Here is a 17,745-nt window from a genome sequence, read left to right as displayed (position 1 = left end):
AAAAAAAAAAAAAAAAAAAAAAGGGAATCATCTTGAGGAGCCTATGGTGGAAACAGAGAAAACCACAGCCTGTTACTTTCTTACTCCACATTCTCCTCAATAACTAGGAAACAGACCTATCTGGTACATACTTGAGCTGATAGCGGCCCAGACTTGCTCTTTCTTTCTTTCTTTTTTTTTTTTGTTTTTTTGTTTTGTTTTTTTTTTTTTTTTTGAGACAGAGTCTCAATCTGTTACCCAGGCTGGAGTGCAATGACATGATCTCAGCTCACTGAAACCTCAATCTCCCAGTTTCAAGTGATTCTCCTGTCTCAGCCTCATGGGTAGCTGGGACTATAGGTGTGTGACACCATACCCAGCTAATTTTTGTATTTTTAGTAGAGACGGGGTTTCACTGTGTTGGCCAGGCTGGTCTCGAACTCCTGACCTCGTGATCTGTCCACCTCGGCCTCCCAAAGTGCTGGGATTACAGGTGTGAGCCACTGCCCTCGGCCTTCCTTTTTCCATGATAGGAAGAGCACTGGGAGGCTTGAGGAAGGGATAAGTTTATCACCTAGCACATTCTGCTACAGGATTTTAAACCAAAACTACACAAATCCATCCAATAGAGACTTGGCTTTAAATAAATATACCCTCTGTGTCAGGCCACATGAGGAGAGTAAGACTTGTTTGGGGGAAGAGGTTTGCTGTGTCTCTCCGTTCTCCTCTCCACAGATACGTGTTTCCTGAAAAGTATATCCCATGTACATCGGCCTCATTTCCAGCGCTGAATAAGTACCACACAACTGAATCTCCTTTGCACATACTGAGACCAGGCTGATTCCCATACATGAATCCATTCATGGCTGTAAAAGTTAGAAAATAACATTGTGGAAGTGGTTTAGGTTCTACTACATGACAACCTCTGAGACTTTCCAGACCAACTTTGTTTTTTTTTTAATTTTTAAATTAAGAACTAGGGAAATAACATTTTGGAAGTGGTTTAGGTTCTACTACGTGACAACCTCCGAGAATTTCCAGACCAACTTTGTTTTTTTTTTTTAATTTTTAATTTAAGACCTATTCAGGCCTGCCTACGCTTTACGTGTCAGGAGTGTCCCTGCGACTCCTTGCCGTTCTGGCACTTTCCGAGCTGCCTCTGGCTGAAAAGAGCAGAGCTGAATGCATAGTTCTTGAAGTTCTATGCTAGTGTCCCTAGCAACCTGGGAATCTCACTGTTCTTCCTGGCTAAAACAGTGATTCTGTTATTTCCAGTTATTTAAGAGGTTATATTTGTGAACACCCAAATCTGTGAATAATAACAGCTTTTCCTGGGCACCGTATGCTGGAAGTGTGTTGCTATTCCAGGTGAAAAAGTCTCTGATTCATCTTGACTAACAGGGAAGGTCATATGTAGGAAGTTTTTTCCTTGCTTACCTTGCATATTTAATTATTTCCAAAGAATAATATTCTCAGTGCCTCCAAATATATAAAAATGCAGAATCAAAAGAAGTATTTTAAAGATTGTGGGTAGCATGACTAGTACTGGTCTAACTTTAAAAAATCAGTTTGTAACACAACTTTACATGTTTTTCTTCTACTAGCTACAATAACTTGTACTGTTGTCCATTAGTGGTGTAGGCCTTTTGAATAATGAGCTCACTGTCTCACTGTCTCTGAGCTCTAACCACTTTTAAGAATTACAATAGTTATTTTAAAAAATCGAATGTTAGATTTAAATAAAACTCTGGGGGTGTTCCGGGCACTGGTCATTTTTTAAAAGCTCCCGGGTGATTCTAATGTGCAGTCAAGGGTTAGAATCATTGAGGGCTGAGATCATATCTTTCTGCATATTGAATAATCAGATGAGCCTGTCATCACTGAGCCACAGATGAGAAAAGCATTTAATCCAGTAGTTTTCAAACTGTAGTGTTCATCAGGATCACCTGCAGAGTTGGTTTAAAACAGATGGCCGGGATCCATCTCCAACGTTTCTGATTTTGTAGGTCAGGATAGGGATCCAAGAATTTCCATTTCTAATAAGTCCCTCGGTGATGCTGAGGCTGCTGATCTAGGGACCACACTTTAAGGACCATTCATATAATTGACATATCTTGAATTAAGTGAAATAATGAGTAATTGACTGACACATCAAATAACCAATGATATTACCTCCAGGGCACTATTGTAATTATTTATTGAAAAATAATCAATGAGCAAAGCTATTCACATTTTGGTTTAGTTAAAAGCATTACATATGTAGTACTAAAATAACTTGGTAGGTTGATGGATGATGCAGTACTTACAGTGCATCTTATTAGATTCCTGAAAGTCTTCATCTTCCTTATCCACCTGATCAGGTGCAGTTGTAAACATTCTAATATTATCCTCCAGGAGTAAACTCTCATTCTCATCAAATACTGTAGGAAACAAATAGAACTCCTTGTCTACATCTTTCTGTAAATCAAAACAAAATGAGATGGAGACAGAATGAGTAAAGCAGAAGACTTCCATGTGCACAATACTGTTTGTGCGCACACACACACTTAAAGGAAGGAATGAGAACAGAAGTTTCTGTTGCTCTTTGTAAACTAGAGTTCGTGAAATACCTCAGATCACCACCAGAGCTTTCTTTGGTATCTGTTTAGTGCACTTATGGTTCAACATGATAATCTGAGTCTCTCTCTCTGCATCTAAAAGTTCTAACTCTACCTTCCTGCCCATGTTGCACATACCAGTTGAAGCCACCAAAGGAAAAAAAAAAAAAAAAAAGATTGTAAAAATAGAGGAGAATATGGGTCTGTGCTGCAAATCAGGGAAGATGCCATCCACATTCATGAAAACTGGAAGAATTCCTGTAAGGCAGAGCAGGATGGAAGCAGATTGAGGAAGAAATCATCCTAGATGAACTTGAACAGAGATTCATACAATCTCCACCCAGCTGTACAAACATTCTCAACTCCTCCCACTTCTCCCAGTGGAAAAAAGGAAGCAGAAATGCTATCTGGTCTATGAAATGATTCAGTAGTTCAGAAGAAGGCAGTCAAAGAAATCAAAGCAAATGAGCCCCTCCCTGAGAATGAGTGACTCTCAAAGTAGAGAATAGAGATTATTGCCTATCTTTCCCTTGAGATCAGTTCTTCAGATACATGATAAGGTGATTATCAAATTAAAAAAAAATTGAACTAAAACAAAGACCTGAAGGTTAGACCCTGCAGAGAACTGAATAAATATAAAAGTGATCTAAAGAAAGCTCCCATAAATCAGAGGAGAGCATTCCAAGATGAAAAATATACACATTGTAATGATTTTAGGAAGAAGTTATAAAAGGAGGAGGCACAAACACAAGAAATACTAGTGAAAGTGTTTGCCACCACAAAGGGAAAAGACTAGAGGATTCAGATGCAAAAACTTCACTGAAAACAAGACAAAATTAGTAATAGAGATCGATACCTAAAAATATCCTGGGAAATTTTCCGTTTTAAAAATGTTATCATAAAACAAAAAATCAGGTTGACATTGAGATTATCAAGTACAATAAATGCCAGAAGAAGGTGAAGTAGCATTTATCTTTTTGAGAAGAAAATATGCTACAAAAATGTAATACCAGGTAAAGAACAACAAATGTCATTTTCAAATGTCTAAGCATTCCAACAGGGACTGGTATAATCACTTATATACTGATCGACAGAGAAAACTTCAATGAAATGTTTTCAGGTCATATTTTCTGATCATAATGCAATAAAATTAAAAATTACTAGTCAAAGACAAAAAGTAAAAAAAAGGTATGTCAGTTTTGATCCAAATAACTCTTAGATCAAATAAGAAATAAAAATGAAATACTGAGATTTGGTAAGTAATTTCTGTGAGAACACTGTAAAGAAAAATGTATGAAATATAACTAAACATATAAACTAAGAATTGAAAAGCTTTTTGTCTTAAACAAAACCAAATGAAAATAAATGTAAATATCTAAAAATTTTTAAAAATTGGTTATGGAGAAAAATTAATAAAAACAAAAGCATAAGTTAACAAATTTAACACAGGTAAAATAATTAAACCCAAAACTATATTATTTGAAAAGACCAGAGAAATATATAAATCTCTGGCAAGTCTAATTTTAAAAATGGAAAGAACCAAAAAGTACCACATTAGAAATAAGAAAAGAATATAACCACATATATAGGGGTGAAAAATTTAAACCATTATGTGCAATAAATGTGATCAACTGACTTAGAAAGAAGTGTTTGACTAGACCAGTACTAATGAATGAAATCAGTGATTAAAAACATAAACAGGCTGGGCGTGGTGGGTCACACCTGTAGTCCCAGCACTTTGGGAGGCCGAGGCAGGCAGATCACTTGAGGTCAGGATTTTGTGACCAGCCTGGCCAACATGGTGAAACCACGTCTCTACTAGAAATACAATAATTAGCGGGGTGTGGTGGTACATGCCTGTAATCCCAGCTACTCTGGAGGCTGAAGCAGGAGAATCACTTGAACCCGGGAGTCGGAGGTTTCAGTGAGCTCAGATCGTGCCACCACACTCCAGCCTGGGTGACAGAGCAAGACTCAATCTCAAAAAATACGGAATCCAAAGGTAGAAAACCTTTTTTATTTCAGTTACATATTAAAAAAAATTTTTTTTTGAGACAGAGTCTCGCTTTGTTGCCCAGGCTAGAGTGTAGTGGTGCAGTCTCAGCTCATATCAACCTCCACCTTCTGGGTTCAAGCAATTCTCATGCTTCAGCCTCCTGAGTAGCTGGGATTACAGACATGGGCCACCACATCCAGCTAATTTTTGTAATGTTAGCAGAGATGAGGTTTTTCCATGTTGGCCAGTCTAGTCTGAACCCTTGACCTCAGGTGATCCACTGGCCTCCGTCTCCTAAACTGCTGAGATCATAGGTGTGAACCACTGCACCCAGCCACATATTTAAAATTTTAAATAATGGTGTTACCATTTACAAAGGCCAAATAAAAATAAAATATCTTGGCATAATCTTTAAAAAAAAATCCAAGAACTATACTCTTGAAAAACACAAAAGTTGACTTGAATAATGGAAAGACTGTTCTTATGTAGGATGACTCAACTTCATAGTTATGTCTGTTCTCTCTAGTTTAACTTACACGTTTGAGACAATCCCAGTAAAACACTATCAAGTCTTTTTTCCAGATCTAGATAAACTTTTCTAAAATTCAGTAGAAAGAATAAGCAAAAATAGCCATTAAAATGATGGAAAAGAAGAGCAGTGAGGCATAGCTACTAGCCATTAAACATATTAAAGGGCTCTCTAATTAAAGCAGTACGTTATTGGTGCATGAATAGATAAAGACCAGCAGAACAGCATAGAAAATCTAGAAATAGACTCACTTATATATAAATATTTTAGTAGATGATAAAGGCAGCATTTCAATCAATGTGGGAAAGTTTAGCTTTTTTGTGAGTAATGTTGAAATAACTGATAGCCACATAGAAAAAGATAAATTTGATCCACTCCTCAACTGTACCATTTATTTCCTATCAGATTGGTGAAAATCCCCAAATTTGACAATATAGTTTGTAATAATGCTGTGGAAACACAGACAGTCTCATATATACCTTCTGAAAATACAAACTGGCACAACTACACTGGGGATTTGGCAATATTTCACAAAACTGTTTAAGCATTTACCTTTTGTCCCAACAATACAACTTATAGGAATTTATCACAAAGGTATGCCAGCAAAAATACAGAGAGATATGAACAAGGCTAACAAGGCTGTACATTGTTTTTTATTTGTGTAAATTGTTTTGTATTTCTAGTAAAGACTAGAAACAACCCAAACACTTATCAAGTAAGGGACTGATTGTATAAACTGTAGCATGTCCACACATCAGAGTAATATCTACTATGCAAAGAAATGAGGAATGAGCAATATTTCCATACATTAGTATGAAGAGATGTTCAGATTCTATTGTGAAGTGAAAAAAGCAAAGATATGAATACACAAACTTGTTTATTTAAAACTGGAAGAATAAACTATAAAGTGAAAAAAAAAAAGTTACCTATGGTTAGGAGGCAGAGAATAGGTGGGAGAGGGAAGGGATGGAAGCTAGACTTATTTGAATATACCCTTTTTATAGATTTGGTGTTAATGCGATATGAATATTTTAAATAAAATAATATTACACTTTTCAAAGCAATTTCTTAAAAAAGATAAGTAAAATGAATTAAATAAATCCGCATATCCAGTGGTGGCAAAACTATGTAGAGAAGAACTATCCCAAGTGACTTTAAATATGTAATTTGGCTAAAAATCTCTAGTAGGATCTACTCTAAGGACAAAGTGGCAAACAAATCTTAAACTGTTTTCAGTTATCATATTGTTGATTGCAGTATTGTAATTGGGATTCTGAGACTGATGTGTGTATATTATGGGATGAATCAAGTGAATGTGTTGGTGTTATTAAAAAAATAAGATTTTTCAGTGCAGTTTAAGGCAGAAACAAATATAAGATTGATGCAGTCAATAACAAAAAAATCTGTAGATTGAAATTCAAATAGAAAGAACTAGTATGCAATCATGATGAATTTATCTGAAAAGTTTTTTTTTCCCATTTCTTTCCACTGCAAAGGCTCAGAAATAATGGTTTCCCCAATAGCAACAAGCACTTCTAGTGCCCACATTGTGGTTCTAGGAATGATTCCTCACCAAAAGAAAAACAAAAAAACAAAAAATGGCTTTTGGGAACAAATGGTTAGTTCCAGTTCTGGCTTAGAAAACGTACAAAATGAGCCTGATGTCTCACTATACTAGAAAGCAGAGAATCTTCAAAGACTGCGATGATGTAAAAATAAGGAAGTCAACCTGAACAAGTCCTTCAGTGTCAAAAAGGATACTTTGAACATCAGTAGGGATAATGGCAGTGAATTGTAACACACCAAATATGCTTAAATCCATGAGTGCACAATGCTACTTAAAAGGAAAAAAATTATTGAGAAGTCTTTGAAGAATGCTAGAGGAGAGTAATTAATTTGAAAACTGGTAAATACAGGGAATGAATCAAGTATTTGTCATACCCTTTCTGTATACTGTGTACCTCAGGGTAACCAAATAATTCATTAAGACGTTTCTGTTTGTAGAGAAGTATGCCAGCTAATAAAGAAAGGAAGATGGAGTTAGAATAGTACTATTATGCAACCCTGATTAGTTTATGAATCTAGGAAACCATCATCAGTAGCTGATAACATCCCCAATTAAGGGACAGCTATAAATTAAGTACTCCCTGATAGAAGTGCTCAGTACCATATTTGAAGTAGACTTGAAAGAAAAAAAAATCTGAATTAGATCAAACTTTTAGATCTAACTACTAGTTACAAGAAATAGAAGCAGAGAGAAAGAAACACGTTTTAGCAATCCCCAACATTTTTGGCACCAAGGACCAGTTTCATGGAAGATAATTTTTCTACAAAAACGCTGGGAGAGAGGGAGGTTTCTGGATGAAACTATTCTACCTCAGATCATCAGGCATAGATTCTGATAAGGAATCTAGATCCCTCACATGCACAGTTCACACTAAGGTTTGAGCTCCTATGACAATCTAATGCCGCCACTGATTTGACAGGAGGTGAGCTCAGGTGATAACACCTGCTGCTGACTTCCTGCTGTGTGGCCCAGTTCCTAACAGACCATCTAACAGGCTCACCTCCTGCTGTGCGGCCACAGGGGTGTGTGTGTGTGTGTGTGGAGGGGTGGTGGTTGAGGACCCCTGTGTTAAATGATACTGCAGGGATAAAATAAGTAAAATCATGACATAGGAAACTTCTATAGGACCGATGACTCTAGCAACAGAAAAACTTCAAGTAAACAATCTTAGGAAACATATAAATTCGTTGTAATATGTGTAATTGTTCGGATACTGATTCAAACAACAGACTTAATAAATCAGTTGGGGAAATGTGAACATTGATTGGCCATTTGATAACTTTAAGGAGTTATGGTGTGTGGTTATTATTTTAAGGTGTGATAATTATGGGCATTTTTAAAGACATCCTTATCTTTTTTTTTTTTTTTTTTTTTTTGGGAGACAGAGTCCGCTCTGTCACCAGGCACCAGGCTGGAGTGCAGTGACGCGGTCTCTGCTCACTGCAACCTCCGCCTCCCGGGTTCAAGCAAGTCTCCTGCCTTAGCCTCCCAAGTAGCTGGGACTACAGGCGTGTGCCACCATGCCCAGCTAATTTTTTGTATTTTTTTAGTAAAGACGGGGTTTCACCATGTTGGCCAGGATGGTCTCGATCTCTTGACCTCATGATCTTCCCGCCTTGGCCTCCCAGAGTGCTGGGAGACATCCTTATCTTTTAAAGGTATATACTAAAGTATTTTTGGAGATAATGATAAGGTTAGATATTTCTATTTCTATGTCAAATAATCATTTTCAAAGAGATTGAACAATTGTTCATCTCATGTGTTTTTTCCCCAATTGGACTTACCTGTCTCCCATTTGCATGTAAACTTCCTTTCTTGCATATTTTCATTGGTCCAATAAGCCCAGTGAATATATCTTTAGTGGGATCCACAGCAGAATAATACATCTTAGCTAGACATACAGGATCTGCATAAGTGGGTCCTACTTCTTCAGGGACTGTCCATTCATAGGTGAATGTTCCTGTGGGTGCCACATGGGAGGCTGAAGAAGGCACACCTGAGAAAGGTCACATTAGAGAGAGGTTAAGTGTGCTTTCTAATGTACTCATTTCAGCCACAAAGTAGACTAAGTTTAGTCTAGAATAGCCCACTTCTGAGTTCTTAGTTAAAAATTAGAATGAAATCCCACTTATGCTCTAGTGTCAGAAAACAGAGCCATGTGATTGCATCCAGATAGACTCTTTTTTTTTTTTTTAAGGTGGAGTCTCGCTCTGTTGCCAGGCTAAAGTGCAGTGACTCACTCTCGGCTCACTGCAACCTCCTCCGCCTCCCAGGTTCAATTAGTTCTTCTGTCTCAGCCTCCCAAGCAGCTGGGACTATAGGCATGCTCCAGCACACACAGTAAATTTTTGCATTTTTAGTAGAGACAGGGTTTCACCATGTTGGCTAGAATGGTCTTGATCTCTTGACCTCGTGATCTGCCCACCTTGGCCTCCCAAAGTGCTGGCATTACAGGCGTGAGACACTGCACCAGGCCCCAGATAGACTCTTCTAAACCTCCTGGGATTGGTTTCCCTCTTCGTGCTCACACATCTTCCAGGAATGTCCCTAGCACCTTTCATGTTATATTGTGTGTATTTCTCTTGAACAGAACTTAACTTTCTTGAAGGCAAGCACTGTATCTATATTTCTATCAACCAGAACAATGCCTGGCAATACAGTGTAATCAATGCACTTTCTATTGAATAAAATGAAACTGAAAATAATTGTAGAATTGAAAGGAACTTTGCAAGTGATCCTATTTAAATCTCTCAAATTTACGCCTGAGAGAACTGAGGCCAGAAAGATTAAATAAACTGCCCACAGTCATACTGGAGGTGTTAGCAAAGTCGCTAGTCTTCACTGGCCATCCTTGATATGTAAAAATAGTCAAAAACATCCACATGATGAAATATTTTATATCATTAAAATTATGTTTATAAAACCCTTATAATGCTAAGAGAACAAACTGATGATGAAATTAAAATAATATGTGCTATGATATCAACCTCATTTAAAATATATATTATATGTATACAGATGAAAGTGGAAGAATTATATAAAAATATAATAGCGATTATTTATAGAACTATGGACAATTAATATTTTGGCTACACTTTTCTATATTTTCAAACATTCTAAAGTGAACATCGAACATTCTTATAAGAAGTTTTTTTAAAATTAAAATCACCCGGAATACTCCAGAAATGTAAAATCGATAAAACCCAACTAAATTACTATCAGCATTGTCAATAATCATCCAATTAAGGCAGGACAAAACTCCGTAAACCAATTGGAGGTAGGAGAAGTGGCTTATTTGTTTCCTGGCATGATGCCTAGAAATGATATATGAGCATTTTTCTTGGGAGTTCCTGCCTTTGGTTTTTGCAGGACACTGTAAGTGACCAGTGTAGTGGGTTATTAAATGTTGATTGGTTACAGAGTGCCATACTCACTTCCACTCTGGGTCTTGTAATGTGAGGAGTAGTGTGTGCCCTCGTTGTTCTTACTGAATCTCACCCCAATTGGCTCAATACTGAGGGGATATTCCCCTTTGTTATGGAAGGTTACTCTGATCGTGTCTCCTACCTCTGCCCAAATGACAGGACCTGGGAACAAAGAGAGAATTATTATCCTTCCTTGGTATATAACAGGCAGAACGTATAAGACAGTTATCTTCTTTGACTGTGTCCTCTGGCAAGAACTACTAGGAGCAACATGCCTATTTGTGGCGAATGGAAAGCTTGGTTTTTGAAAAGTCCATAATCAATCTGATATGTTGAGGTTTGAAGGAGGGAAGGGCTTTTTAGTCCAACTCCAGATTAATGAAATCGATTATCATTTTTGTACAAGTCAGTTAGTAAGCTTTACACATCTACAAAAACTATCCAGAGTGTTGACTCTCCTCAGTCTAATCTTCTGTTGGCTAGAGGTGTGTCCTTTGTCCTGAAAGCTAGGTACTATAAACTTGGATCACCCAAAGCAGGTAAGTTGAATTATTTTGGATGCGAAGGATAACACTGTTTTGGATTTTCCATGACCAAAATTAGTGATTACCAATTATAGAATAAAAACATATATTTTACATAAATATTTTATGTAATATACAAAATGATATTTATCGAGAGCTTCCTATCTGTTCTTCTGAGTGTTTATATGTATTAATTCATTTAATTCCTATACCAACCTTAGTAACTATTGTTCCCATTTTACAGAAGGGAACAGACACAGATAATGAATAAATCTCTTTTTTTCTTTCTTTCTTTTTTTCTTTTTTTGAGACAGAGTCTCACTCTATTGCCCAAGCTGGAGTGCAGTGGCATGATCTCAGCTCACTGCAACCTCTGCCTCCTGGGTTCAAGCAATTCTCCTGCCTCAGCCTCCTGAGTAGCTGGGATTATGTGCCCAGCTAATTTTTGTATTTTTTTGTTTGTTTGTTTAAGTAGAGACGGAGTTTTACCATGTTGGCCAGGCTGGTCTCAAACTCCTGACCTAAGTGATCTGCCTGCCTCAGCCTCCCAAAGTGCTGGGAATACAGGCATGAGCCACTGTGTTTGGCCAAGTTGAGTAACTTTCAAAAGTCACACAGCTAATATATGCATTTCGTACTCCCAAAAAACTAGCTTTTTATAAGAGCCTCCAATTCTTGTAATACCTTGTTGAAAAGTATTATACCTCTGAATCACCGCCAAGAAAAAAAAGTGAAGAGCCAGGACAATCTGAATCCATACTCTACTCACCCACTAGGCTATTCTGCCTCAGTGCCTTGGAAAGAACAGGTCTCTGGACTCTGCTGGGGGCAGCCTGCAGAGGGCTCTAGGATAATTGCGCTGGTCTCATTAATGGACTGGGTTTTCTTTGTTTGTTTGTTTATTTATTTATTTATTTAGATGGAGTCTTGCTCTGCCGCTAGGCTAGAGTGCAGTGGTGCGATCTCAGCTCACTGTAACCTCCGTCTCCTGGGTTCAAGCAATTCTTCTGCCTCAGCCTCCCGAGTAGCTGGAACTACAGGTGCATGCCATCATGCCCTGCTAATTTTTGTATTTTTAGTAAAGATGGGGTTTCACCATGTTGGCCAGGACGTTCTCAAACTCCTGACCTCAAGTCATGCACCCGCCTCGGCTCCCCAAAATGCTGGGATTACAGGCATGAGCTACCACTCCCAGCCATCAGCATGGCTTTTAATGATGAAAATTTACTATTGATAATTTACATTTGGAAAAGTAATTAGCTGCTACATTTTATTGTTTTATCTTCCACACACCTACTTTACACATAGAAATCATGCAGTAGGTCCTGAAGTTACTATTCTTTCTGAGGTTGGTGTAGACTGTGGGAAGAGTACACCAGCCATATATATTCTGCATGTACTCACCGAGGATGCCAAGATGCTCTTCTTCAGGGCCTCTCACCTTTCGATTTGTGAAGGAGGCATCTGTGTACTCACGATAAACCAGCTTTTTATAAGAGCCTCCAATTCTTGTGGGACCTTGTTCAAAAAACACCTTTGAGTCACTGCCAGGGGGGAAAAAGTGTTTAATGCTGGGCTTGAAATAGAACAGAAAACAGGCATTCACATAGGGTAAATGAAGAGAAAAATTCTGACCGTGCTTAGAGATGAATATTATCCATGATTTATAGCAATCATATCAGTTACTCAAACAGAGCAGGCAGTTCCAGGCCACTCATACAGGGATGGCAAGTTAAGAAGTAGAGAATCATGGAGGATGTTTATATTTTCAAGTGAAGAAAAAATTTTCAGGCGGGCCCTTGACAATCCCTTGACAAAGGGTTCTACCATAGAATTTTTTTTTTTTTTTTTTGAGATGGAGTCTTGCTCCGTCGCCCAGGTTTTTGGAGTGCAGTGGCGTGATCTTGGCTCACTGCAACCTCCGCCTCCTGGGTTCAAGTGATCCTCTGCCTCAGACTTCCAAGTAGCTGGGATTGCAGATGCCTACCACCACACCTGGCTAATTTTTGCATTTTTAGTAGAGATGGGAGTTTCACCATTTTAGCCAGGCTGGTCTTGAACTCCTGACCTTGTGATCCACCGTGCCTGGCCAGAATCTTTTTATCAAATTGTGAAATGTTTAAAACACAATGGCTATTCTTTGTTGTGTATTAGCACTGGCCAGCTGCTCAGGAGCATTGATTGATTGATTGATTGATTTTTGAGACAGAGTCTCACTCTGCTGCCCAAGCTAGAGTGCAGTGGTGCAACCTTGGCTCACTGCAAGCTGTGCCTCCCTGGTTCAAGTGATTCTCATTCCTCAGCTTCCTGAACAACTGAAATTGCAGGCTGCACCACCAGGCCCAGCTAATTTTTTCTGTGTTTAATAGAGATGGGGCTTCACTATATTGGCCAGGCTGGTCTCGCATCCCGGCCCCAAGTGATCCACTTGCTTTGGCATCCCAAAGTTCCGGGATTACAGGCATGAGCCACTGCGCCTGGCCAGGAGCTTTTATTTATTAGCTGGAACTCACATGACATTGCAACAAAGTCAGTACTATTCTCCATATTTTGCAAATGAAAAAATTAAATTTCAGAAAGATATTTATTTGACTTGCACAATGCCACCTCATTCATCATTTCTTTCATTTGACAAATGTATTGAACACCTGCTCTTTGCTGAGAATCCTGGTATGTGTTGATGACTTAACCACAAGCAAAGTGGACTCATCCCTGTCCACATGGACCTTACATCTGGCAGAGAAGACAGGCCATGAACCCATCAATATAATGTAGTACAATAAGCGCAGGGTGTTACGGAGCATTTCTTTGAGGTTGGGGAAAGTGCAGGGAAGAAGCCACAAGGATGTTCCAGAGGAAGTAATTACTTAAAACTAAATGGGAAGTAGAGTTAGCAAGATGAAGTGTGTGTGTAGCGGGAAGACGGGGGTAGGTGTATACAAAGAGAAAACTGCCTGTGAGAAGCCTGAGAGAAAAGAGCGAGCATGCCATATTACAGATAATATTCTAGGTAATATGGATAAGCATATTTTCTAGAAGGACAGCATGCAGGGCAGGGCAGAGAAGTGATGAATAAGGCTTAGATAGATGGAAGATAGGTAGGAGGACCTAGCTGAGGTTTCAGCCTTCCATCCCAGGGCAGTGAGAAGCATTTGGAAGACTTAAGCATTCAGGATTAGCATTTTAGGAGGATCCCTGTGGCAGCTGTTGGGAGAATGTGTTGGAAAATACAAGACTGCTGTAGGGAGACCAGTCAGGAGCGTGCTTTTCTAATTTCAGTGAGAGGCAGAGATGATTTTATAGGTATTGGCAAATAAGATGGAGAGAAGTAGATAGCTTTCAGAGAAAGTTACTATAAAATGAGGCAGTACTTGATGAGGATAGAAGTGTGAACAGCCTCATCCAAGGAGTGTCACTGAGAAGTTTGAAATGCAAATCTGAAATTCACAAGAGCCTTCTGAGTTGGAGATGCAGCTTTGGGAGTAATCACATTTAGGTGTCAGTGTAGCCTGTGACTTACATCTCTGCTTCAGGAGTCACAGGTCTGGGCTGAGCAAGGCCTAGCTATCCATTTATTGTGTGATGTTGAATGAATTACTTAACCTTTCCAAGGAGGGTATTTTTAATATGGATGGCAAACAGGTCTTCTCTGAGGAAGCGATATATGAGTAAAGACTTGGGGCAGGGAGTGGCATCATCTCACTGACATTTTTGAAAGATCACAGTACTGCTTTGTAAAAACTTGATAGGAAAGGAAGACAAACAGATGGCTGGGAGGCTGTGGAAGTCATTTAGACATGTACAAAGAGGCACTTCTGTACATCAAAGGACACTATCAAGAGAGTGAAAGACAACCTATAGAGTATGAGAAAATATTTGCAAATATTTGATAAGGAATTAACATCCTAAATATATAAAGAACTCCTACAAGTCAACAGCAACAAAAAACCCCACTTCAAAAATGGCTGAAGGACTTAAATAGACATTTCTCTGACGAAGATACACAAATGACCAAAAAGTACGTGAACCTCAACATTACTAGTCATTAAGAAAATGCAAATCAAAACCACTATGAAACATGATCTCATGCTCATTAGGATGGTCATTATTAAAAAAGAAAGAGAAAGAAAGAAAGAGAAAGAAAGAAAGAAAGAAAGAAAGAAAGAAAGAAAGAAAAAGAAAGAAAGAAAGAAAGAAAGAAAGAAAGAAAGAAAGAAAGAAAGAAAGAAAGAAAGAAGGAAAGAAAGAAAGAAAAGAAAGAAAGAAAGAAAGAAAGAAAGGGAAAATAACAAGTGTTGATGAAAATGTGAAGAAATTGGAACCCCTGTACATTGCTGATGAGCCTGTTAAATGGTGCAGTTGCTATGAAAAACAGTAATGTGATTCCTAAGATACTTAAAACTAGAATTATCATATGATCCAGCGATTCCACTTCTAGCTGCATATACAAAAGAATTAACAGCATAGACTTGAACAGTGATATTTGTATAACAATTATTCATAACAACATTATTCGCAATAGCCAAAAGGTGGAAACAACCCAAATGTTTATGAAAAGATGAATGAATAAAGAAAATGTGGTACATATATACAACGAAGTATTACTCAGCCTTAAAGAGGAGTGGAATTTGGATGCATGCTACAACATGAACAAATCTTAAAACATTATGCTATGTGATATAAAAGACACAAAAGGACCAATATTGTATGATTCCACTTGTATGAGTTGCCTAGAATAGGAAAACTCATAGAGACGGAAAGTAGAATTGAGTTTATCAGAGGTGGAGACAGAGTGGAAGAAAGTGGTTATTCTTTAAAGGGTTCAGAGTTTCTATTTGGAGTGATAAAATAAAAAAAGTTCTAGAAATGGATAGTGGTGATGGCTATACAGCATTGAAAATGTACTTAATGCTGCTGAATTGTATAATGCTATGTTTTCTAAATGAAAAGCATATTGATTGATTTATCTAATTGTATTCAATGTTTTTTCAGGACTTTGTCAAGCATTTGATAACTTTTGAACCCATCTTTTTTCATGAACTCAAAACTCATAGTTCTCAAGCTCAGACTCTTACATCAAATACTTTAATAAATATTTAGCAGTCTAAATACTAAATTTCAGATGTCAATTAAAATTTTAATTGCTGAAATAGCCTTTTGTGGTTCTTTTGTGTGGGGAAGAGCATATTTTGAAATAGTACTATTTTTTGTGAATTACCTTTCAGGTGCTGTTAAGTTTTCTTTGGTGAAGATGTCTATACCAGAGGGAGCATAGTTCCAGATGATTTCCTCAGCGGCAATGTAGTAGTGTCTAACATGGTTCCCATGGGTATTATCCTTTGATGAAGACTTGTTACACTCCTGGACCTGAAAAAAGGCTTGCAAACCAGCTGAAATGAAACAGAGAGAGGCATCGATTAATGGAGCCAATGTTTCTCTCTCCTATTGCCCTGTAAACACTGCTCATGAGATGACAAGTGGAAATTGAAGGAATAGATAGAAACACAACTATAAACTAGGGCAAACAGCTGTAAATAAATTAGTGATGGAAAACTCAAATTTAAAACAGACATACTTTGTTTTTTATGTACATATAGCACAGAGATATTAAATATATGTGATTTCAAAATATGGTACCAGTTTCTGTGGGGTTTCACTTGGTAGTTCTTTTGATGAGAGATAAAGAACAAATTTATAGATAAACAGAGAAGAGAGGCTTTGACATATTTTAAAGGGTTGCATTGGAAAGAGGAGGAGAAACCGAATGAGCACGTATTATTGCTCTCTTGCACAAGATGGTTGTGCATCTGCTGTGTGGGGCCTTCTGTGGCCCAGAGCATATTTGACAAAAGCAATTATATTTGCTTTTATTGAAGTAAAATATCCAAACTCCTATGTTAAACTTAATTTCCTTCAGTCGACCAATATTAAAAACTAATATTTTTCAAGAACAAGGAATGTTTTTATTGCCTAAGTTAAAGAGATAAAGGAAGTATTTATTGAATTAAACTAAAAGATGGCCAGGCTCAAATAAAGAACAAAGTTGGTTATACTTGATGGAAATAAGTTGAAAAACAGGGTACTTTCCAGTGCAACATACAGCATTTCTGGATTTTACAATACTGTATATTTTACAAAGCCGAGTAAATATATACAGTATTCTACTTTCAGGGCCGGTTGTTCTTTTCCAAAAACTAATTTATTTTCAGATCTCATTACTTTATAATATTCCTGTCTTATAGTCTTTTTATTACATTATTATGTATACCATCATAGGAATAAAACTAAGATGCCAGTTCAAACCTCAGATTATTTCAAAGATATTTAGCTTTTAGATTCTGATTCCCAGTCATCGCCTTTTTCAGTTGACAGCTAACTTCAGGTAAAGATGTCCTACCTTTCAGATGGTTTAGATTCTGACAGCTGAGCATCCATTCTCCAGGGTTCTGAGCCACCATAAAAGCATCAAACAGGGTAGCAGGAAAGAGGTTGATTGTGTCAATATGGTAGTTTTTGTTGGTCAATGCTTGCCCATGAAAGAAAGCTGCGTGCACATCAACTTCATTACCCATACCAAAAAGGTACCATTTCACTCTGTCTTCAACACACATGGAGAGTCCTGGGAGACTTCCGAAAGTGTATCCATTCACAGCTGTTTAAGCCAAGAGCAGAGTTTGTGACTAATAGTCATTAATGCTTGAGATAGTGAGAGTTACCTCCATATAGATAGAATCAATTTGGAATGGAAAATACCTTGCACACATGCTGGTATTCCTCCCTCCCATACCCGTGTCAGACATTGCTAATCAATCACAGCAGTCTTTCATTTTGAAACTGAATCAGCCTGAGGATTCTCATCAATACCATATTAACAGATGAACACAACACTGGAGATAAAACCTATTTGTTGTCTTTGTTATAAACTGTACACAGTGTGTGTGTGTGTGTGTGTGTGTGTGTGTGTGTGTGTGTGTGTAAATACAGATGTTGCATATATATACACAAATAAAACACATACATAGAGTTAATAGAAAAAAGATTGAAGATTATTTAGTATTCCGTTATTAATCATGTTGGTAGTAGAAGTATGGATATTTTATATATATATATATATATATATATGTTTTT

At 37.6% G+C, this 17,745-nt stretch overlaps 1 protein-coding gene across 6 annotated transcripts in view; it reads right to left on the bottom strand.

Moving 5' to 3' along the window:
• Positions 1–17,745, bottom strand: part of LOC116540209 (ceruloplasmin) — a 58,562-nt gene that overhangs the window by 25,476 nt on the left and 15,341 nt on the right. For all 6 annotated transcript variants that reach the window (XR_004264357.1, XR_004264356.1, XM_032263611.1 and 3 more), the window contains exons 5-11: positions 17,015–17,269; positions 15,836–16,007; positions 12,022–12,161; positions 10,103–10,255; positions 8,453–8,664; positions 2,286–2,436; positions 633–845 (exon numbers count right to left, since the gene is read on the bottom strand). Coding sequence is in view for 4 of the 6 variants with exons in the window: in XM_032263611.1 (XP_032119502.1) it covers positions 633–845; positions 2,286–2,436; positions 8,453–8,664; positions 10,103–10,255; positions 12,022–12,161; positions 15,836–16,007; positions 17,015–17,269 (1,296 nt within the window). In the remaining 2 variants the exon portion in view is untranslated. The remainder of the gene's footprint in view (positions 1–632; positions 846–2,285; positions 2,437–8,452; positions 8,665–10,102; positions 10,256–12,021; positions 12,162–15,835; positions 16,008–17,014; positions 17,270–17,745) is intronic.

This window comes from Sapajus apella, unplaced genomic scaffold, assembly GCF_009761245.1.
Source record: "Sapajus apella isolate SASKATOON/1434 unplaced genomic scaffold, GSC_monkey_1.0 scaffold4, whole genome shotgun sequence".
Classification (NCBI taxonomy): Eukaryota; Metazoa; Chordata; class Mammalia; order Primates; family Cebidae; genus Sapajus; species Sapajus apella.
Note: the sequence above shows the minus strand (reverse complement) of the source record. Positions and strands in the feature narration are given on the sequence as shown.